This window comes from Mobula hypostoma, chromosome 4, assembly GCF_963921235.1.
Source record: "Mobula hypostoma chromosome 4, sMobHyp1.1, whole genome shotgun sequence".
Taxonomy (NCBI): Eukaryota; Metazoa; Chordata; class Chondrichthyes; order Myliobatiformes; family Myliobatidae; genus Mobula; species Mobula hypostoma.
Genome location: NC_086100.1, coordinates 116,980,960 through 117,002,859, shown reverse-complemented (window position 1 = coordinate 117,002,859; position 21,900 = coordinate 116,980,960). Strand labels below are relative to the sequence as shown.

The window sequence follows — 21,900 nt, the reverse complement described above, 5'->3', positions numbered from 1 at the left end:
TGTCTTTTGTGAATGAATGCCACATGGCATTGTATTTGTCCAATGTAAATAATGTACCTTAACACAAAATAAAGACAGTTGACATGTTTGTCAATAAAGACAGTTTGGCATAAAGTTATAGAGCTGAAATTTTCCTGAAACACTTTGATTTATTCTGCAGGAGGTGTGCTCCTGCCAACTGACAAGTGGTACCTCCAAACTATAATTCATGTTATTACTGTCACAAAATATTCTAATTGGGTCATCAAATAATTTGCTTCTTCACCAAATGATGGTGACCAGTCATTATTATTGCGAAAGTCAATCTTAGCAAGCAATTAAAGCCCCCTGACTTCATTGCATCATCATCCCTGAAACCTCGAAGCCAGTGGTCATGGTAGAGTTGACAGTCCCTTGGAAAGACCAGATTGAGGAGGTGTTTGAGTGTAAGAAAGCCAGATACCAGGAGCTGGTAGAGCAGTGCCAGGGACAGGGGTGGAGGGCACGATAAGAGCCCATAGATGTGGGGTGCAGAGGTTTTGATGGCTGTTCGCTATGCAGAACCTATTCTCCCCTTGGCATTACAGGGGCTGCAAAGAAAACAGCTATCAGGACTGTTACAGAGCCTATTGAGTGAGCTTCAAAATGGCTATGGATCAGGAGGTTTTATCCGTGGACCAATGCTGCTGGATACAAGCCGGGGCCTCGTCAACCCTGGCTGGGTCGTCTGGGCGAGACTCTCTGATGTTGAAAGATTTGAAACACTTGACGACCACAGGTTACCCTACTGATAATGTGTCTCAGAGCATCCTAGGATGTATCTCAGCATCATTACATCTGTTCCCTCACTTAAATGAAAATAAACTTGACTGTGGCTACCTGGCATTTTGGCTTGGAGTCCAATGGGGTTGAGCAGTTTTCCTTTGGTAGAATTTGTCTGATATCAGTTCAGCAAACCCAAAAGAATAATGTTTTCAAATACAAATTGTGTTCAGTTCATATCAGGCTTTGTATTCTGCAAGATCACTCAATTTGCCTACGTATCTACAAACATACAAGTTAGGAGCAAAGTAGGATTCTTAGACCATCAAGTCTGCTTTGCCATTTCATAATATCATACTGATCTAATTTTAACTTCAATGCCACATTCCCATTTTATGATATGAATCAATTATACCCATGCTTCTCAAGTATCTATATATCCGTGTCTTAAGAATACTTAAAGGCTCCGCTTCCACCATCCAATAATGAAGTTAATTCCAAAGCCTTTTGATGAAAACAAAAATCCACCATCTCTGCCTTAGGCAATCAATGGCTTACTTCTAGAGAATACTTCTTAGCTGTGAATTTCCACTATTTTCAACTAAAGAAACATGCGACACTCCTTTGATTGGAATTGAACAGAAAGTAATAACATCTTAATGTCATTCCAGCACCACTATGTAGGTGCACTGAAATTTACACAGTTAACATAATCTGCTTAGTTTCTAAATAACAGTGATGCCATCAGCATCTCGCTGCCCTTAATGTAAAGCAAACAACTTCCAGAGTACATACACCCACATTTAAACAATGACATGGGGAAGTTGCTTCTACCATAACCCGGTCTTCCACAAGCTGTATTAAATTAATGTGTTACTGAGATATTCTGCAGAATGAAGCTGAGTTGTGAATATGATAGATACCAACTAAACTCACCAGAAAATGTTAGAACGTGTTCATGTAGTTCTAAATGATTCTCAGCTTTGTGGTAACTACTAATTGTTGCCAAACATTACCAATGAAAATTATTATGTGCAAACATAGAGCTTCAGGTTTTCATTATTACTTGGAATCTAAAACATTATTTTACTTTTTTTCCCACTTTATCTTTTAATCTCTCCCTTAATCATGTCTTTCTTTCCATCGACTATGTTTTCACTATCAATTGTTTTAATTGACAATTCCTGGATTAGGTTTTGCAGGGTTCAGTAAGGATTGCTTATTTATGTAGCAATGCAATTGCTTGCCCTCTTCACCCCTGTCTGAGATGCCCCAGGGTGAATGATGTACCAAATTGGCTTTCTAATTACTGCAAGTTCTGATCTAGAGAAACGTCTCATAAATTGTCCATTGGTTTTTGCAACTTGCTATTGCTATTTCTTCACTATTGACTACTGAATCCCAAACCGGTAACTTTCAGTGTAACCTTTGTTCTTGAGAATAAAGCCAGTGCTAAAACAAGCGGAGTAAGATTCTCTAATTCAGATATTGCTGAATAATATAAAAGACACTAAATCAGTATTCTATCATTTCTCACTGGTAACCATGAAGGATTAAATTAAATTCCTGCATTATCTTTCCCAGCAAATTGTGTTCTGACGTTCAGCAGTTTTTGAGTGGAAGCCGGTTTCTAGTCATTCCAGATTTCCCTTAAAATAAACTTAAAATAAAATTGATTCTGTAATTATCTTGTACTCCCATCATTTCGATTTACTATTATTAAGTAAGAATTAACCACTTATTGAATGCTTCAATTAGTCCCCTTTTATCCAAATAGTTGCCTGGCCCTCGTACCATAAATCTCTGTGAGTGGTAACACAACTTGCATATTGGCATTTACTGACACTGAGGACTCTGAATCATCTTACTTTGTTTATTGCTTATGCTGATTCTTAAATACCAGAGGAATTGTACGTGTGGACAGAGGAGAAGTAATATAAATAAACAATATTCCCCTTGCCAAGGGCTATCAAGATTTTCAGCCCACAGATCACATGCAGCAAAGTTTTATGGATAGTCGGATCGAATAATTTAAATTTGGAATATAACATAGTAGATAGTATTTTATATTGAACATGCTGCAGATAAACCATCATGTTGTATTATATTCAATGCACTGAAACATAAGTTTGCTAATGACACTGTCCTAAATGCCTCATTAATGATCTTATCACAACAATCAATAGAACCGAGGAAAAATGTGAGAAATCAAAACCATGCTCTTTTCTCAAATTTGTTACATAAATATATAATAATTTTTACTGCCAATTTTTATTGGAATTAACACATCCATCACCTGTGATTCATATCCATTCTTTTTAATTAAAGGGAAATCACAGCAACAAAGAAAGCGCATCAGTTTAAAATGTTGACTCTTTTTCTACCCAAAAGCTGGCTGTTCATAAACATAGAACATAGAACAGTACAGCACAGTACAGGCCCTTCGGCCCACATTGTTATGCCGACCCTCAAACTCTGCCTCCCTCATAACCCCCCCACCTTAAATTCCTCTGTATATCTGTCTAGTAGTCTCTTAAATTTCACTAGTGTATCTGCCTCCACCACTGACTCAGGCAGTGTATTCCACGCACCAACCACTCTCTGAGTAAAAAATCTTCCTCTAATATCCCCCTTAAACTTCCCACCCCTTACCTTAAAGCCATGTCCCCTTGTATTGAGCAGTGGTCCCCTAGGGAAGAGACGCTGGCTATCCACTCGATCTATTCCTCTTATTATCTTGTATACCTCTATCATGTCTCCTCTCATCCTCCTCTCCAAAGAGCAAAGCCCTAGCTCCCTTAATCTCTGATCGTAATCCATACTCTCTAAACCAGACAGTATCCTGGTAAATCTCCTCTGTACCCTTTCCAATGTTTCCACATCCTTCCTATAGTGAGGTGATTGTGGCATTTCAACAGTTTCCATTCATAGCATTTTCTGTTTTCATTTTGGATCACCAGCAGTGTTTTAATTTTGAATTAATCTTAAATCTCAAACTCAATACAATATATAATCAGATAAGCTAAAAAAAAAGCACTCTGCCAATTGTTTAAAAAATACAATGTCTCTTTTGACTAAAGATTAAATTTAGACCACAGTTGTCCTCAGTTGTATTACTGGTTGGTTGTAGCAAATGATTAGAATGGAGAAAAGTTCCAGAGGAATGTAAAATGCAGCTCTCTAAATTGTATTGTGTATCTAACATGGTATGAAAGGGAATTTCTACTGCAGAGAATCAAGTGCACTGCAGTTGGATGGGAACTGAGATTCCAATTTTAGAAAGCTATTATCAGAATTTATTGATGATCATAATGGTTTCAGAGCTGATTGAACAGAAGTTCAATGTTCTAAAAGGATATTTTTTTCTGTTATCATGTCAAACATATGGTGGAGATTGATTGGATCCTTTCAAACTTACTTTCCTGTAACAGCAAGGACCAATAATGTGGCTTCATTTAGTTGAAACTGCTGTGAAACCAATACTCTGCTCCTGATTACTTCAGAGGGGAGGATTTGTCTTCTTGTGCACAAGCCGATTTTTTATTCAGTCATGATTTGATTAAGTAGCTGTTGTGAGTTCATATTTTTTTAATGCAAACTTCGCTACCCACTTTTTTTTGTGATTGTTGCTGTCTACACCTTCCCACTACCCCCGTGTTAATGCTGAGAAAGTGCTGCAGGAGCTCTACAGTGCCATCTGCAATCTCGCAGCCACTCACCCCAATGGTATCTTCATTGTTGCAGACAACTTCAACCGTGCCAACTTAAAAAAAGTTGGAACGCCTTTTTACTATGCGTCTCTAGAGACGTGACTTGTTAGCCCCTTGCTAACGGCCACTGGAACTCTGCAGTGAGAAAACCACCTTTCCGTATGAATTTAGTCCCACCAAAACCAGAAAGTTGGGATGTTTTGACCACCTGAACCTCAATTTGTGCGAATACTGTGTAAGTGCTGCCCCCATGCAATTAGCTATCAGCAAGAAATAACAGATCGTACACTACATACAATTATAAAGAAAATACAGTTACAAATTTCAGCTTTTTCAATTGAACAGTTAGAAGGAAAAACATAGAAAAAAAAATAAAAGGGTTCATTAGTTAACCCCGTCCAAATGTGTACTTAAGTTGGAGCTTATCTTGAAGTTGCCTTTAGCTCATGCGCTGGACTTACAGTCTGCGTGAAAGCACACACCACTTTCTGAATTTCGCTCAAAATCCATCTTGAACAAATTGGATTATTGGCCCTTCCTCCTTGAGGCCATTCATCTGCACAAATCACTTTGTGCAACGGGGACAGCATCCTCAGCCATCTGTCTTCTCCCAGCTGCTATCAAAAAGACCTCAACCCACACCAGTGCCCATCACAAAAACCTCTCCGCCCAGCGTTCTCTAGAACGTCCTCCCAGTTTCATCACCTCCTCCCAATTTCATCATCCTGGTTGGCTGACAAAACATTCCTAACCTGAACAACAAAGCCTCTTATCTTTAGCTCAAACCCAAACATGCTAAAAGCAGAAGACACTGCTCTTATAGAGCTGGCAAAATTAAATACCTACAGCATAGCATCCGTTAGTCTTGTGAGACCATGGATCTGCGCCTGGAAGTCTTCACTCTCCAGGGTGCAGGCCTGGGCAAGGTTGTATGGAAGACCAGCAGTTGCCCATGCAGCAAGTCTCCCCTCTCCACAACACCAATGTTGTCCAAGGGAAGGGCATTAGGACCCATATAGCTTGGCACCAGTGTCGCCGCGAAGCAATGGGTGATTAAGTGCCTTGCTCAAGGACGCAACACGTTCCCTCAGCTGGGGCTTGAACTCACGACCTTCAGGTTGCTAGTCTGATGCCTTAACCACTTGGCCACGTGCCCACACACAGCATAGCAGTAAAAATCTTAACCAGGGTGTTACTCAGTCCTGCACCAAAGGTCTACCAGCATGTCAACTTCATGACCAGAGGTGAGACTATATTAGACCTTGTTTATACCAATATTTAAGGTTATCCCCAGTCCTCACCTCAGTTACTCAGACCACATATCCATTTTGCTAATCCCTGCATCAGGACTGCTGGTTCAATGAGTCAAACCAGTTCACAAGAAGAATAAGACCTGGCCAGAAGTTGCCACCTCAGCACTGCGGGACTGCTTTGAAAGCACAGACTGGAGCACATTCAGGCAGGTGGCTGCCTGTGATCATCACATCAACGTTGATGTGGGATCAGTGACTGGCTACACAGGAAAGTGCATTGAGGACGTTACTATGATTAAACACCACACTACCAGGGCAAACCAGAAACCATGGCTAACCGCAAAGGTTTGTACACTGCTTAGGGATCAGGACTTTGCCTTCACAGTGGGGACAGGTCAGCAAAAGCCATATTCTCCCATGCCATCAGGAAGCCAAAGCGTGAATATGCAGAGAAAATGCACAAACACCTTTATGACAGCAGAAACCTGCGGTGCATAACAGATTACAAATTCACCTTATGTGTCAATGACAGAGTGCCTCTCTCCCTGATAGGCTGAATGGTTTCTATGCACAATTTGACCAATTGAATACTATGATATCAAGGAAGGCCCCGACTCTTCCTGAGGGACAGGGACCCTGTCTGTCCACAGCCAAGCTGAGGAGGACCCCAGCCAGAGTAAATCCAGGCAAAGCTGCAGGGCTGGACAACATACCTGGTCAGGTGCTGAGGGACTGTGCAGCCTAGGTAACAGAGGCATTAATGGACATCCTTAACATCTCTCTGAAACAGTCTACTATCCCTGCAGGCTCCAAGGCAGCCACCATCAATCTGATTCACTAGGCAACAATGGTAACTGACCTAAATGTTTGCCGCCAGTGGCAATGACTTGAACAATCATGAAGTGCTTTGTACGACTGGTAATGGATCATATAAAATCCCACCTTCCAGCTACATTGACCCTTTCCTGTTCATCTACCGCACAAACTAGTCTATTGATGATGCTGTAGCCTCAGCCCTCCACTCCGTCCTGTCCCACCTAGAAAATGATGCCTCATATGCTAAGATGTTGATCGTCGATTTCAGCTTTGTGTTTAACACGATCATCCCTTAGAGGCTGGTGGGTAAACAATCCTCACTGGGACTCTACAGCCCTCTCTGTAATTGGATCATGGACTTCTTGATGGAAAGACTCCAGTCAGTCTGAGCTGGCAGCAACATCTCAAGCTCCGTCACACTGAGCACTGGTGCCCCTCAGGGTTGTGTGCTCAGTTCACTGTTGCTCACGCTGCTGACTCACGACTTCACTACCAGATCCAACTCAAACTGTATCATCAAATTCGTTGATGACACTACAGTGGTTGGCCTCATCGACAACAATAGTGAGTCACCACACGGAGAGGAGGTAGAGAGTTTTGTCAAATGGTGTGAGAACAGCCTGAATCTCAACATCGACAAGGCCAAAGAGATGGTTGTGGACTTAAGGAAGGCACAGATCGACTACTTTCCATTGCACATCAATGGTTTCTCCATGGAGAGAGTAAAGAGCACAAAGTGCCTTGGTGTGCACATAAGACCATAAGATTTAGGAGCAGAAGTAGGTCATTCAGCCCATTGGGTCTGTTCCACCATTCAATCATGGGCTGATTCTATCCATTCCCCTGCCTTCACCCCATACCCATTGATGCCCAGGCTAATCAAGGACCTATCCCTCTCTGCCTTAAATACACCCAATGACCTAGTCTCCACAGCTGCTCGTGGCAACAAATTCCACAGATTTACCAACCTCTGACTAAAGGAATTTCTCCACATCTCAGTTCTAAAAGGATCTCCCCTACCATGGGAAATAACTTTGCCATATCTAATCTGTTCAGGCCTTTTAATATTTGGAATGTTTCTATGAGATCCTCTCTCATTCTCCTGAACTCCAGGGAATACAGCCCAAGAGCTGCCAGACATTCCTCATGTGGTAACCCTTTCATTCCTGGAATCATTCTCGTGAATCTTCTCTGAACCTTCTGCAATGTCAGTATATCCTTTCTCAAATAAGGAGCCCAAAACTGCACACAATACTCCATGTGTGGTCTCATGAGTGCTTTATATCAACATCACATCCCTGCTGTTATATTCTATACAATAGACAATAGGTGCAGAAGTAGACCATTCCACCCTTCGAGCCTGCACCGCCATTCTGAGATCATGTCTGATCATCTACTATCAATACCCAGTTCCTGCCTTGTCCCCATAACCCTTGATTCCCCTATCCATAAGGTACCTATCTAGCTCCTTCTTGAAAGCATCCAGAGAATTGGCCTCCACTGCCTTCTGAGGCAGCGCGTTCCACACCTCCACAACTCTCTGGGAGAAGAAGTTCTTCCTCAACTCTGTCCTAAATGACCTACCCCTTATTCTTAAACCATGTCCTCTGGTACTGGACTCTCCCAACATCTGGAAAATATTTCCTGCCTCTATCTTGTCCAATCCCTTAATAATCTTATATGCCTCAATCAGATCCCCCCTCAATCTCCTTAATTCCAGCGTGTACAAGCCCAGTCTCTCTAACCTCTCTGCGTAAGACAGTCGGGACATCCCAGGAATTAACTTAGTGAACCCACGCTGCACCTCCTCCACAGCCAGGATGTCCTTCCTTAACTCTGGAGACCAAAACTGCACACAATACTCCAGGTGTGGTCTCACCAGGGCCCTGTCCAAATGCAAAAGGATTTCCTTGCTCTTGTACTCAATTCCCTTTGTAATAAAGGCCAACATTCCATTAGCCTTCTTCACTGCCTGCTGCACTTGCTCATTCACCTTCAGAGACTGATGAACAAGTACTCCTAGATCTCTTTGTATTTCTCCCTTACCTAACTCCACACCGTTCAGACAATAATCTGCCTTCCTGTTCTTGCTCCCAAAGTGAATAACCTCATACTTATTCACATTAATTGCCATCTGCCAAGTTTCTGCCCACTCACCCAGCCTATCCAAGTCACCTTGAATTCTCCTAACATCCTCATCACATGTCACACTGCCACCCAGCTTAGTATCATCAGCAAACTTGCTGATGTTATTCACAATGCCTTCCTCTAAATCATTGATGTAAATCGTAAACAGCTGTGGTCCCAATACCGAGCCCTGTGGCACCCCACTAGTCACCACCTGCCATTCCGAGAAACACCCATTCACTGCCACCCTTTGCTTTCAATCTGCCAACCAGTTTTCTATCCATGTCAATACCCTCCCCCCAATGCCATGTGCTCTGATTTTATCCACCAATCTCCTATGTGGTACCTTATCGAATGCCTTCCGAAAGTCAAGGTACACCACATCCACTGGATCTCCCGCGTCTATCTTCCTGGTTACATCCTCGAAAAACTCCAATAGATTAGTCAAGCATGATCTGCCCTTGGTAAATCCATGCTGGCTCGGCCCAATCTTATCATTGCTATCAAGATATGCCACTATTTCATCTTTAATAATGGACTCTAGCATCTTCCCCACTACTGATGTTAGGCTAACAGGGCGATAGTTCTCTGTTTTCTCCCTCCCTCCTTTCTTAAAAAGTGGGATAACATTAGCCATTCGCCAATCCTCGGGAACTGATCCTGAATCTAAGGAACATTGGAAAATGATCACCAATGCATTCGCAATTTCCAGAGCCACCTCCTTTAGTACCCTAGGATGCAGACCACCTGGACCTGGGGATTTGTTAGCCTTCAGTCCCATCAGTCTACTCATCACCGTTTCCTTCCTAATGTCAATCTGTTTCAGTTCCTCTGTTACCCTATGTCCTTGGCCTATCCATACATCTGGGAGATTGCTTGTGTCTTCCCTAGTGAAGACAGATCCAAAGTACTTACTAAATTCATCTGCCATTTCTCTGTTTCCCATAACAATTTCTCCCAATTCATTTTTCAAGGGCCCAACATTGTTCTTAACTATCTTCCTTCCCTTCACATACCTAAAAAAAAATTTGCTATCCTCCTTTATATTCCTAGCTAGCTTGCGTTCATATCTCATTTTTTCTCCCCGTATTGCCTTTTTAGTTAAGTTCTGTTGCTCCTTAAAAATTTCCCAATCATCCATCTATCCACTCACCTTAGCTCTGTTATACTTCTTTTTTAATGCTATGCTATCTCTGACTTCCTTTGTCAACCACTGTGGCCACATTCCCCCCTTTGAATCCTTCCTTCTCTGGGGGCATGAACTGATTTTGCACCTAGTGCATTATTCCCAAGAATACCTGCCATTGCTGTTCCACTGTCTTTTCTGCTAGGATATCCGACCAGACAACTTTGGCCAGCCCCTCCCTCATGGCTCCATAGTCTCCTTTGTTCAACTGCAATACTGACACTTCTGATCTGCCCTTATCCCTTTCAACTTGCAGATAAAAACATCATTTTATGGTCACTACCTCCTAATGGCTCCTTTACTTACATTCATACCTCTGGAAATGAATGCCAAAATTGCATTCGCCTTCTTCACAACCGACTCAACCTGGAGGTTAACCTTTAGGGTATCTTGCACAGGGTCTCCCAGGTCCCTTTGCCCTCTGCATTTTGAATTCTCTCCTCATCTATATAATAGTCTGCCTGTTGACTTCTTCCACCAAAGTGCATGACCGTACACTTTCCAACATTGTATTTCATTTGCTACTTCTTTGCTCATTTTCCTAAACTATCTAAGTCTCTCTGCAGGCTCCCTGTTTCCTCAACACTTCCCGCTCCTCCACCTATCTTTGTATCATCAGCAAATTTAGCCACAAATCCATTAATAGCATAGTCCAAATCATTGACATACAAACGTTTGTACATTGTAAAAAGCAGTGGTCCCAACACCTGCTCCTATGGAACTCCACTGGTAACTAGCAGTCAGCCAGAATAGAATCCCTTTATTCTCGCTCTCTGTTTTCTGCCGACCAGCCAATGCTCCATCCACGCTAGTAACTTCCCTGTAATTCCATCTTGCTAAGCAGCCTCATGTGCGGCATCTTGTCAAAGGCCTTCTGAAAATCCAAGTACACCACGTCTACTGCATTTCCTTTGTCAACCCTGCCTGTAATTTCCTCACATAATGGGTGATCTAACCTATGCCTAAAACACCTCCTCATTAGTCAAGAAGACACAGCAGCCTCGACACTTTTTGAGGAGCTTGAGGGGTGCAAGGCTCTCTGCCCCCATTTTTAGCAACTTTCTACAAGAGCACCATTGAAGGTGTCCTGTCTGGCTGTATCATTGTGTGGTACAGAAGCTGCAAGGCATCAGAGCACGAGACCCTACAGAGGACAGTGAAGAATAACAAAAAGATCATTGGGGCCTTCCTCCCCCTTCCCCCATTTGTGATATTTACCAGAAGCATTGCAAATGAAGGGCCCAAAGCATTGTTGAGGTTCCACATCCCACAATCTCTTTCACCCACTGCCATCAGGAAGGAGGTAACGAAGCGTCAAGATTTGGACTGTCAGACTGGGTAACAGCTCCTTTCCTCAGGTTGTGAGACAAATGAATACCTTACCAACACCGAGGTCTTATCACTAGGACAGCAAATTGTTTAATATACTCTTTACTGTTTACCTGTGCTGCACTTAACTACATGCATTTTGAATTATATTTTATTAGCTTATTTATCGCATAATATTTGGGCTGATGGGCTGTGTGTGATAAATGTGAGGGTGAACCATGGTCAGAGGAATGCTGTTTTGTTTGGCTGTATAAATGCACAGCAGGACGATAGTAAATTTGAACTTCAACTTTTCTAACTGTGCAAGAGATCAAATGTGATATATATTCTCATTGAATTTTGCTGCATCCATCTAAAGGGTTGAAGTTAAGAGCCTTTGGGACTTTGAATTAATTCAGGAAAGCTTTTACCATTATGCAGTGTCTATATACAGTTTCAGGATTGAAAATAATTTGCTTGGCATTTCATCAGACCTACACTATAAGACGATATAGTGTAGAGTGATGCTTGTCTTATTTCTGTTTCTATACATACATTGGATGTGCACTGAATCTCCAATAAAATTGAATTGTGAGTAGTGACCGGCGTTCCCCTTGGCCTCCTCAGATAAAAGTTCATCCTCTCCCATCCTGCCTACCAGCATCTCCCATACCACTTCACAAAATCAGAGTGCCGTCTCCTCCCTCTGTTCTGCCATCTCCTCCAGAAAGCTCCAATAATTTGTGCCATGACTTCTGACACCATTTCAAAGAGGAGTGGGCTAGCTAATTTGAACTGGTGACCAGGGGTGACTGCAGTGATTCACTGTGACGGAATTGTCAGTGTTGGCCAGTTGCTGATGTCATATCAGGATAAGTAGGCACGAGTTGATCACAAATTGTGAACTGAACACATTTTATAATGCTATCGAATTGTACTAGGCCTGTATTTCTACAGTTGGGGAGAATGAGAGGTATCACGTTGAGAAGAATTGACTCAAAAAAACCCAAAGAAAATCAGCTATTAAAAATTTATTACATTCTCCATAAGACCAAATAACCCAGGATTCCTCTAAGTCCTTTGTTGGTTTCAAAGTTGAGAATATCAGCTAACTTGTTGGTCAGGAGTGGAAGTTAGATAGCTGGCAGCGAACCCAAAACAGGGACAAAGAAGCAGATGTGATGAATGCATCACCAAAATCCAGAAGCAGATAACAGAATTCACATACTATCCACATAAAGTGGCTTTTCTCCTTATTAACCTTTTACTGAGCAAACCAACATCAGATACACCCAAACAACAGGAATTCTGCAGATGCTGGAAATTCAAGCAACACACATCAAAGTTGCTGGTGAACGCAGCAGGCCAGGCAGCATCTGTAGGAAGAGGTGCAGTCGACGTTTCAGGCCGAGACCCTTCGTCAGGACTAACTGAAGGAAGAGTGAGTAAGGGATTTGAAAGCTGGAGGGGGAGGGGGAGATCCAAAATGATAGGAGAAGACAGGAGGGGGAGGGATAGAGCCGAGAGCTGGACAGGTGATAGGCAAAAGGGGATACGAGAGGATCATGGGACAGGAGGTCCGGGAAGAAAGACGGGGGGGGGGGTGACCCAGAGGATGGGCAAGAGGTATATTCAGAGGGACAGAGGGAGAAAAAGGAGAGTGAGAGAAAGAATGTGTGCATAAAAATAAGTAACAGATGGGGTACGAGGGGGAGGTGGGGCCTTAGCGGAAGTTAGAGAAGTCAATGTTCATGCCATCAGGTTGGAGGCTACCCAGACGGAATATAAGGTGTTGTTCCTCCAACCTGAGTGTGGCTTCATCTTTACAGTAGAGGAGGCCGTGGATAGACATGTCAGAATGGGAATGGGATGTGGAATTAAAATGTGTGGCCACTGGGAGATCCTGCTTTCTCTGGCGGACAGAGCGTAGATGTTCAGCAAAGCGGTCTCCCAGTCTGCGTCGGGTCTCGCCAATATATAAAAGGCCACATCAGGAGCACCGGATGCAGTATATCGCCCCAGTCGACTCACAGGTGAAGTGTTGCCTCACCTGGAAGGACTGTTTGGGGCCCTGAATGGTGGTAAGGGAGGAAGTGTAAGGGCATGTGTAGCACTTGTTCCACTTACACCCAGATACACCCAGCAACTTGTTGTTGCAATAAGATATTACAGTATCTAATGACCCTACTGTCAGCCACCCGTACAAAATTTGGCCACATCAGAAAGTGCACCAAATTTTATAAAACAATCCACAAATTTAGAAAATATTGCCTGTCTTAAAATTCGTCTCTCTGCATAGGATCAGTAAGAGAAATTATTTCAGCTGACATTTAGCTCTACCTCTTGCTCTGGGATTACCCTCATCTGTCTCTTGTGGGTTGGTACACATGACTCTTTCTCTGTCCTCAGTGTGAAATTCTCTCATGGTCAGATCATAGCATTTTCTCATGGTTGATGGATAACTCGGTCTTCCATGATATGTGTGTAACTTGGTCTCTCTTCCTCTCCTAGTTGGTGGGTATCTCTTTCTATCTTTCTCTCACACACGGATTATTGTGGCCCTCTCTTCAAGTCAAGTTTATTGTCTTACATGTATATAACATATATAACCATATAATGTATATAGAAGTGAGACAATGTTTCTTCGTAACATTTGTGGTCAGATTTGAAACTCTGTCCCATGGTTGTATAACCGCCTCTCTCTCCTAGTGAGTGTGTAATACCCTCTCTACCTCTTGGTTAGGATATGGCCCATGCTGATCGATGGATTGTGTCTCTTTTCTGTGGTCAGATCATAGCTCTCTCTCTCATAATTGCATAACGCCCTCTCTCTTTCTTGGCCGCTCTCTGCTGACTGATGTGTTTCTCTCCCTCATGGTTGCATTGTGGCCCTCTCTTGTGGCTAATGCATTGCTCTCTTCCATGGTTGCATAGTTTCCTCTCATTTTCCTGCCTGGTGCCCAGCTCTCTCTGCCTCTCATGGATGGATTGTGGCTCTCTCTTACCATCAGGTTACAAGTCTTCCTCATGGTTGCACAGCTTTCTCTCTCCTTCCTGGTTGGTGTGATGCTCTATCTATGCTAGTTGGAGTGTGGCCCTCTTTCTCATCATGACTGCTGTGTAACATTTTACAACACTTACATTTAACATTCTCTTTTTCTGTCACTCTCTCTGATTGTCAAATTATTATTCCATTTATGGTTCCTGAGGACAGTTGTTTTCATTTTCCATGTGTTCAATACTTTGGAGGAGAAGCAATAGGAAAAGGAGGCAGGGTGCATCCTTGTTATTAAAGAAGGCAATCAGATCAATTTTGGGAAAAGAGATTGCCTCAGAATCTAAAAATCTAGAGTAGGTCTGAGTGGCGCTAAGAAATACCAAGGAGCAACATGGGTGATTATGACTAGTCAAGCAAATTGGTATTGCCATTGTGAAGGATAAATTCCTGAAGTTATGTATAATATGTTTCTAGACCAGTATGTTGGGGAAGAGGTTACCCAAGACTGGATATTGTTCAATGTAATGGGATTAGTGCTTGATGGTATTTTATAAAGATCTTTCAGGAAGAGAGACTGTTATGTTTTGTAACTTCAAAACATTAAATTAATTTAAGGGAAGGCACGGAAGTCTAAAATGTGAGTGTAAATTTGTGTTTACATATTACATGGTATCGTGATGACGTATGCAATTTACATATTTATACATATAACCCATAATGAATTATTTAAAAGAACAAGGATACTTAATCAATCAATACATTTAGAAGATTACTCAAATATTACTGAAACATTAAATACACAACAGTAACCATGACACAATAGAATTCTTCACTCAGTAAGAAAGTAGATTAAGATTAAGATGGACACTCAATGATTCAGAAACAAGTTCTTCCCCTCTGCATACAGATTCCTGAATGTTCAATGAACATTCCTTTTCTTGACATTGTTTACAGTTTTACTAAATAATCTTTATGCCTTTGCACTGCACTGTTGCCGCAAAACAACACATTTCACATCATATAAGTCAGTAACAATAAATCTGATTCTGATTCTAAACTGAAGTATTGTAACCTGAAACTAGTATCCTAAATCTAAACAAAGGAATCAATGAAATTATGAGGAATAAGTTGGCTGTGAAATATTGGGAGGCGTCATTGAAAAGTATAATGGTGGTAGGCAATGGCTAACACTTAAGGAACAAATGCAGGGACTACAAAAAAATCTACATCCTTTTCTGATGAACAAACATGATTAGCAAAAGAAACTATGGTTAGCAAAAAAAAAATGATAGTATTTGTTCAAAAGGGGAGTTAGATAAAATTGCCACTAAAATTTGCAGTCTTGAGAGTGGGATGCAATGCAGAATTCAGCAAAAATGGACCAAGAGATTGATTAAGAGAGTAAAATAACATACGAAACTATACTTGCAAGCTACCTAAAAGCACATGGTAAAAGGAGAAAGATGAATGAAAATAAATGTAGATACCTTGCAGTCAGAAGCGGGAGAATTTATAATGGAGAGGAAATTTAAGCACATATGTTGGCTCTGTCTTCTTAGAAAAAAGATGCAAATAGCTTCCCAGTAATGCTAAGGAACCAAGTATTGAATGAAAATGAGTAATTAAAGTGAATTAGTTTTAGGAAAATAAAATTCCAAACCAATTAATGGGACTGAAAGCTGATAAATCCCCATGGCTTGATATGCACCTCAGATTTTAAAAAAGAAGTAGTCATGAAACTAGTGGTTGTCCAAAATTTTATAAATTATGCAACAGCTCCTGCTGGTTGAACAGTAGCAAATATGAAAATTGAAGGAGAGGGAAAATAGGAAACTGTAGACTAGTAAGCCTAACATCGGTAGTATGGAAAGTGCTGGAGTCTATTATACATGATGCAATAATAGTAAATTTATCAATAGGAATAGGAAAAATTGAACATGGATTTATGAAGGGAAAATTATTTTTGATAAACCTGTCACAGTTTGTTTGAAAATATAACTGGTAGAACAGAATATACGGGAGAACAATTTATTTAAGTTTTCTGAAGACTTTTGATAAAGTCCCATGTAAAAAGTTAGTTAACGAATTAAAGTACATGTAACTGTGGTTAATAGACTGCCATAGATTGAAAGTTAGTTAACTGAAAGGAGGCAATGAGAAGGAATAAGTAGTTCTTTTTTCTGCGGGCAGGTGATGGCTTATGGAGTATCTATGGGTTCACTCTTTGGACCAGAATTATTCACAATATATGACAAAGATTGGATGATGGATCCATACATAATATTTCAGTCTGCCAGGACAAACCTGAGTGTGATTTTGAGCTGTGAGAAAGATACATGAGGCTCTCAGGTGATTTAGACAAGATGCATGACTGGGCAAATATATAACATTTGCGGTATAACATAGAAACATAGAAACATAGAAAATAGGTGCATAAAGCACCTATTAAACAAGCATAAATGTTAATTTACCCACCAGTAGAAGGAAACTAAATGCAAACTGTGATTTAAATGGTGATACTTGAATAGGAAATATTAATGGACAATGGGATCCCATCTAAATCCAGAAGTTACAACATCAGGATACCAGGCAAGACATTTCGGACTGAAGAGCTGTGTTGGGGAGATTGTTTTTTTCACTCAGAGTGGTGAACCTGTGAAATCTCTACCACAGAAGGCAGTGGAAACCAAGTCACTGAATATATTTAAGAAGGAGGTGGATAGATTTCTAGCTACAAAGAGCGTCAGAGAGGTGTTGCAAGAGAGCAGAAATATGATATTGAGATAGATGACTCCTGATCACCTTCAATGACAAATGGCTAAGATGTACTCTTCTGTATTTCCATGTTTCTATAATCCATCTGTAACTCTTTCTTGAGATTATAGGATTTTATGGTTTATTTTATCGTTCTTTCTCGTCTATTTCACTCCCCAAACCTTCTCTTACCTTCTCTTGGTAGGTGTGCAGCTCTCACTTGCTCCCTCTCACTCCCCTCTTCTCTCTTGGTAGGCATGTATCTCTTGCTCGCTTTCTCTTTTTCATATTAACCCTATGTATCTCCCATGAGCTGGTAGCACCCTCATTGACTCTATATATTGCAGTTGTTTTCACTCACTTTCTCTCAATAGATGATTAGTGCTCCATTCCAGTCTACCTGCACTTTCCCTTCCTATCTTTCTCTTCACGTCTCTCTTTCAACACATGTATGGTCCTATATCTCCTGTACTTTGTCTATCCTCCTAATTCTCAGTCTCTCACTTTCTCAATCTTCTCATTAGGTGTGTACCTCGCTCATTCTTTAATTCTCTACAATACAAATGTCAATTCTCTCTCTCTCTCTGTCTCTCTTTCTCTCTCTCTGTCTCTCACCCTCCCTCTCCCCCCTCACTTTCTTCTCTCTTTCTCCTCTCTCCTCTCCTTCTGCTGTCTCTCTCCTTCTTTCTCTTTTCTGTTCTTTCGTTTGTTTCCTCTGAGAAAGAGTGAGAGAAATGGAATCTTTCTCTCACTCTGTTAGTTGGTATGTTGGTCACTGCTTAACTCTCTCTCCAGGAAGGTGTGTAATTCCCTCTCTCTTGGAAGAGGGAGTTACACATATGTGAAGCTCTTACTTACTCTGGAGAATGTAGCTCCCTTATTCTGACTTATTGTTCTCTCCATTTATTCCAGTCTCCTTGTATCTTGAATAATATGCTCAAAATTTCTGTTTGACTATATTCAATCAATACTTCAAAGTTTGACTAGAAGAAATATTACTAAGTTAAAAATAACAATGGAAATCAGATATTATCTGAAGACTTCAAGTAAAAATTATTTAAACCTTATCAAACGCATCTGCATAAAGGGTCAGACATGTCTGCTCAGCAAAGTGAACGCAGACCCTGTTGTTGAAAGTTAGCTTCCAGGAGTGGGACTTGACTTGTAAGAACGGCAAATAGAAATGTCACTGTTGATTACATCCTGGCCAAATTTTCAATTTCTACTAGTCAGCCCAATTTCACATTGTGAAATCCTGAAACAAAGACATGATTCATGACCGGTGATGACAGGCGTACAGAGCTTTGAAGTGATACATTCATTGTAGAATCATTTAGCACCATCTATTCCGTGTAACTTTTCTTTTAAATGTGCATCTGGTGCTGTATGCTGCTTCACCAAGTTGGCATCTCAATTTTTGGTTACTGCTCCCACCATGCCCTTCCACACTCTCTGATATTGCACTGGAATCTGTGAAAACCTCAGGGAAACAGGTGAAGTCTCTGTTTGAAAGCCGTGGGTGTCAATCTTCTGATTCGTGGTCATAGAATTGTGGTAAATGTTAATGCATTAAGTCTTGAACTAAGGTATACATCATGTACACTGCAGACCCACGTGAGTGACAGGGAGATGACTTTTACATTCCGTCAACAGACATTAGATAATCAGCTGGATAGAGTGCAGTATTTTACTTGTGACAGAATCTGACTGAATGATAGGATGATTTTATGGTAAAGAATACGGGAAATCAATATAAAAATTACATGTTTGTTTCATAGCACTTCAGTGAAAGCATTGGAAAATATAGTCCTCTAAAACATTACAGAGTCCTTTCCTGTCAATTCTTTTTATCTACAATACATGATAAAAATAAACTTGTTTTTTATATTTTATATGCTCCTGTAATTATGTTCCTGTTATAAATGTTGCACCTTTTCAATGTTGTTTTGTTTGTTTCTGTTTACAGGTTTGGATTTATTCTTCACAAAGGTGAACCAGCCCTTCACAAAATTGATCTTGAAACCATGATGTATATCAAGACCATCAGTTTGAAAGACTATAATTGCATTCCACAGTCACTTGCCTACACTCATCTTGGTGGATATTACTTTGTTCACTGCAATGCTGACAACACTGGAGCAACTGAGCCACAGATTATAGTGGATAGTGTCACAGATTCCGTCATTGGTTACAATGGTGATATAACAGGTGCACCTTACGTTTCTCCAGATGGACATTATTTGGTCAGTATTGATGATCAAAAGGGGCTCCTGAGAGTCCAGTCCATCACCATCCAAGGGGAAATCCTCGAATCCTTTGATATTCACACCAATTTACACATCTCCGATGCCACCTTCCAACCTTCTTTCACCGAAGCCAACCAGTACAATATCTTCGCAAGTTCAGGTGTGCAAACGGAGGTGCTCTTCGTGGAACTCTCCACAGGGAAAGTGAAGATGGTGAAGAGTCTGAAGGAACCCATGAAGACTGAAGAATGGCCATGGAATAGTAAAAATCGAATTATTGTGGACAGTGACCTGTTTGGCCAATATCTGATGACACCATCCAAGGAATCACTGTTTATTCTTGATGGAAGGCTTAATAAATTAAACTGTGAGATCACAGAGGTGGAAAAAGGCAACACAATAATCTGGGTTGGTGAAGCATAAAAGGAAAGGTTGATAACCTATCCCCTGGTATGTAGTTTGCCACTGCACCTAGTTTGCAACTTGCATTAGAGAAATTCTGTTCTTTTATAGACTGCAAAAGGTACCTAATTAATGTAAAATGAGTTTGCGATACAAAGACCATGAACTTCCAAGTGACATAGATAATAATTGGAGTTTTCTAATTTGTTAGTGCTTTTAACTACAAGATAGGTTGCAAATTTAAATTGTGCAATGAGGCTACTAAATGTTTTAGTTATGAAAATTGTAATAGCTGCAGGGAATTATAGAAAGCCTACTAACACCCAATTGTGTGTTTTAACCCTTTTTTTTCCAGAGCTGCTTGCAAAGTATTGACTTTTGCTTCTGGATACCGATTCAAAAATGCTCTTGTTTAGTCTGAAAAATCCAGAATTGTTTGTCAGCGTTTTTGTGCCTTGAAGGGCTAATTATGCAGGGAGATGGTTAATTATTCCCACCATGGCCTCAAGTTGTTTATTACTGGAGGATCCTGCATACCATTATTAATGCCAAGACCTGGACCAAACGAGTGCTGACTAACTCAGTAACGCAGTACATTTTCAACATGGGTTATAGAGCATGAGGAGAAGCAACTTGTCCCCCTTCCTCAATAGACATTCTGTCAGTTCTAAATCAGCATACATCAAACTGTTTAACATTGTTAGAATAATGTAAAAGAAATCTAACAATCTATAGTTAAATGTGGCAGAGAAAATTGTGCTGTACTCCAATAATGGCTGATAATACTGTATTTTTAGATTTAATTTGAGTCTTACTGGATTGACTTGTTACTCAACTAGTTGTGTCTTGTGATCAGGATTTTATACCCATGACCATGTCTATATATAGCATCTGCTAGGTTCTGTGTTTTCCATCTATTAGTTGGGAAAATAAGGTGTGCAGGAAGAATCCATTTCTATGCTTGACTGCACTGCCTCTGACTGATAAAATTGTTTAAGTTTGTAGTAACTGAAATGGTCCCCTTTTTTACCAGTAATGTTCTATCTTGTGGGCATCTAGAGTATGAAAAGTCTCTATGTAAACATGTGTCTGTCAAATATACATTTTTTTCTGTGTCCTGTGATAGATTTCATAATTTGTGAATGTTGTATATGTAGAAATTTGCTTGACACGAGGCAAATAAAATCTTACATTTTACATTTTGCTGAATCAGTGAGTCTGAATCTTCTAAAACCGCAAAGTGATATATGAAGGGCAAAACGATACTGATAAATTTGTAAGGTGGTTTATTGTTATCACTGATACCAAGGCACAGTGAAAACTGTGCTTTGCATGCTATGCAGATCATTTCATCACACCGGTATATCGAGGTCTCAGAATTTAGATTCAAAAGAGTGGGATGATTACAATAGAAATAATGAATGAGACCTGCTGAGGGCTGATTGCAATGTATCGCCATGTTGTGGTGACACCTTAGTTATCATTAATGCCAAGCGAGGAATAGAATTGATTCTTACAATTTGATCTTATCCGATTGGTGTGGCACAAGTGAGAATAGTCAGCAATACATGCAAAAGGTATGGGATTTCTTTGGCACTGTTCCTTTTCCATCACAATAACATTTTACAATAGAAAACCTGCCAAAACTGTCAGGGTGTACAGAAGCAATTCCATGGAATTTCCCATCCATTGATGTTAGAACTAGAATATTGTCAACTGATTTCGGAATTTATATTTCCCTATTACTTTTATGTTTGAACACTTCCTGAACTTCAAATGTATTAGGACCTAAACAGAATCAAAGCTGATATCCCATTGGCTAGGAAATTCTATATTACATATCACCAGCAACTCAACATTAGTTTTTCAAACAAAACAACTGAGCAGAGAATGGACATGAGTGACTGGAGTGATGTTAAAATTCCTGGCACAGGAGGCAGTCATTCCTCATACTGAGTTGTCCTGAGAAGACAGCGATGACCTACTTTCTTGAACCTTTTCTTTGCAGCTAAAAAGACAGCTGGTGTGGATGTAGAACCAAATAAAAGACAAGTGGAATTGGTTCTCCGAACAGTAATTATGAAGTGGTCGAAATTTTGCAATAATCTATTTGCATCAGACTCATTTTATTGATAATAATATGTGGACCCAAAATGTACTAGAACTGAATTCTGATCAGCAAATGACCAGGCTGATATGTGCCTTAAACTTATTCTGAATAACAGTCCAGGCTTTAGGATTACAGCCACAAAACTGCCTTAACCTTCAAATCCAGTGAGTTTAAGTTGAAGATCACAAGGACTAAGAGCAAAGGTAAGCAGATGGTCAATTAAGCTTACACCATCACTCATTAAAGTAA

General features: G+C 40.6%; 1 protein-coding gene across 2 annotated transcripts in view; it reads left to right on the top strand.

The window, feature by feature from the left end:
• fstl5 (follistatin-like 5) overlaps window positions 1-20,721 on the top strand; it is a 792,341-nt gene extending 771,620 nt beyond the window's left edge. For both annotated transcript variants that reach the window (XM_063045029.1, XM_063045028.1), the window contains one exon: window positions 18,860-20,721. In XM_063045029.1, the coding sequence (XP_062901099.1) occupies window positions 18,860-19,562 (703 nt within the window). In that variant the 3' untranslated portion in view covers window positions 19,563-20,721. The remainder of the gene's footprint in view (window positions 1-18,859) is intronic.
• The last annotated feature ends 1,179 nt before the right edge of the window (window positions 20,722-21,900 follow it).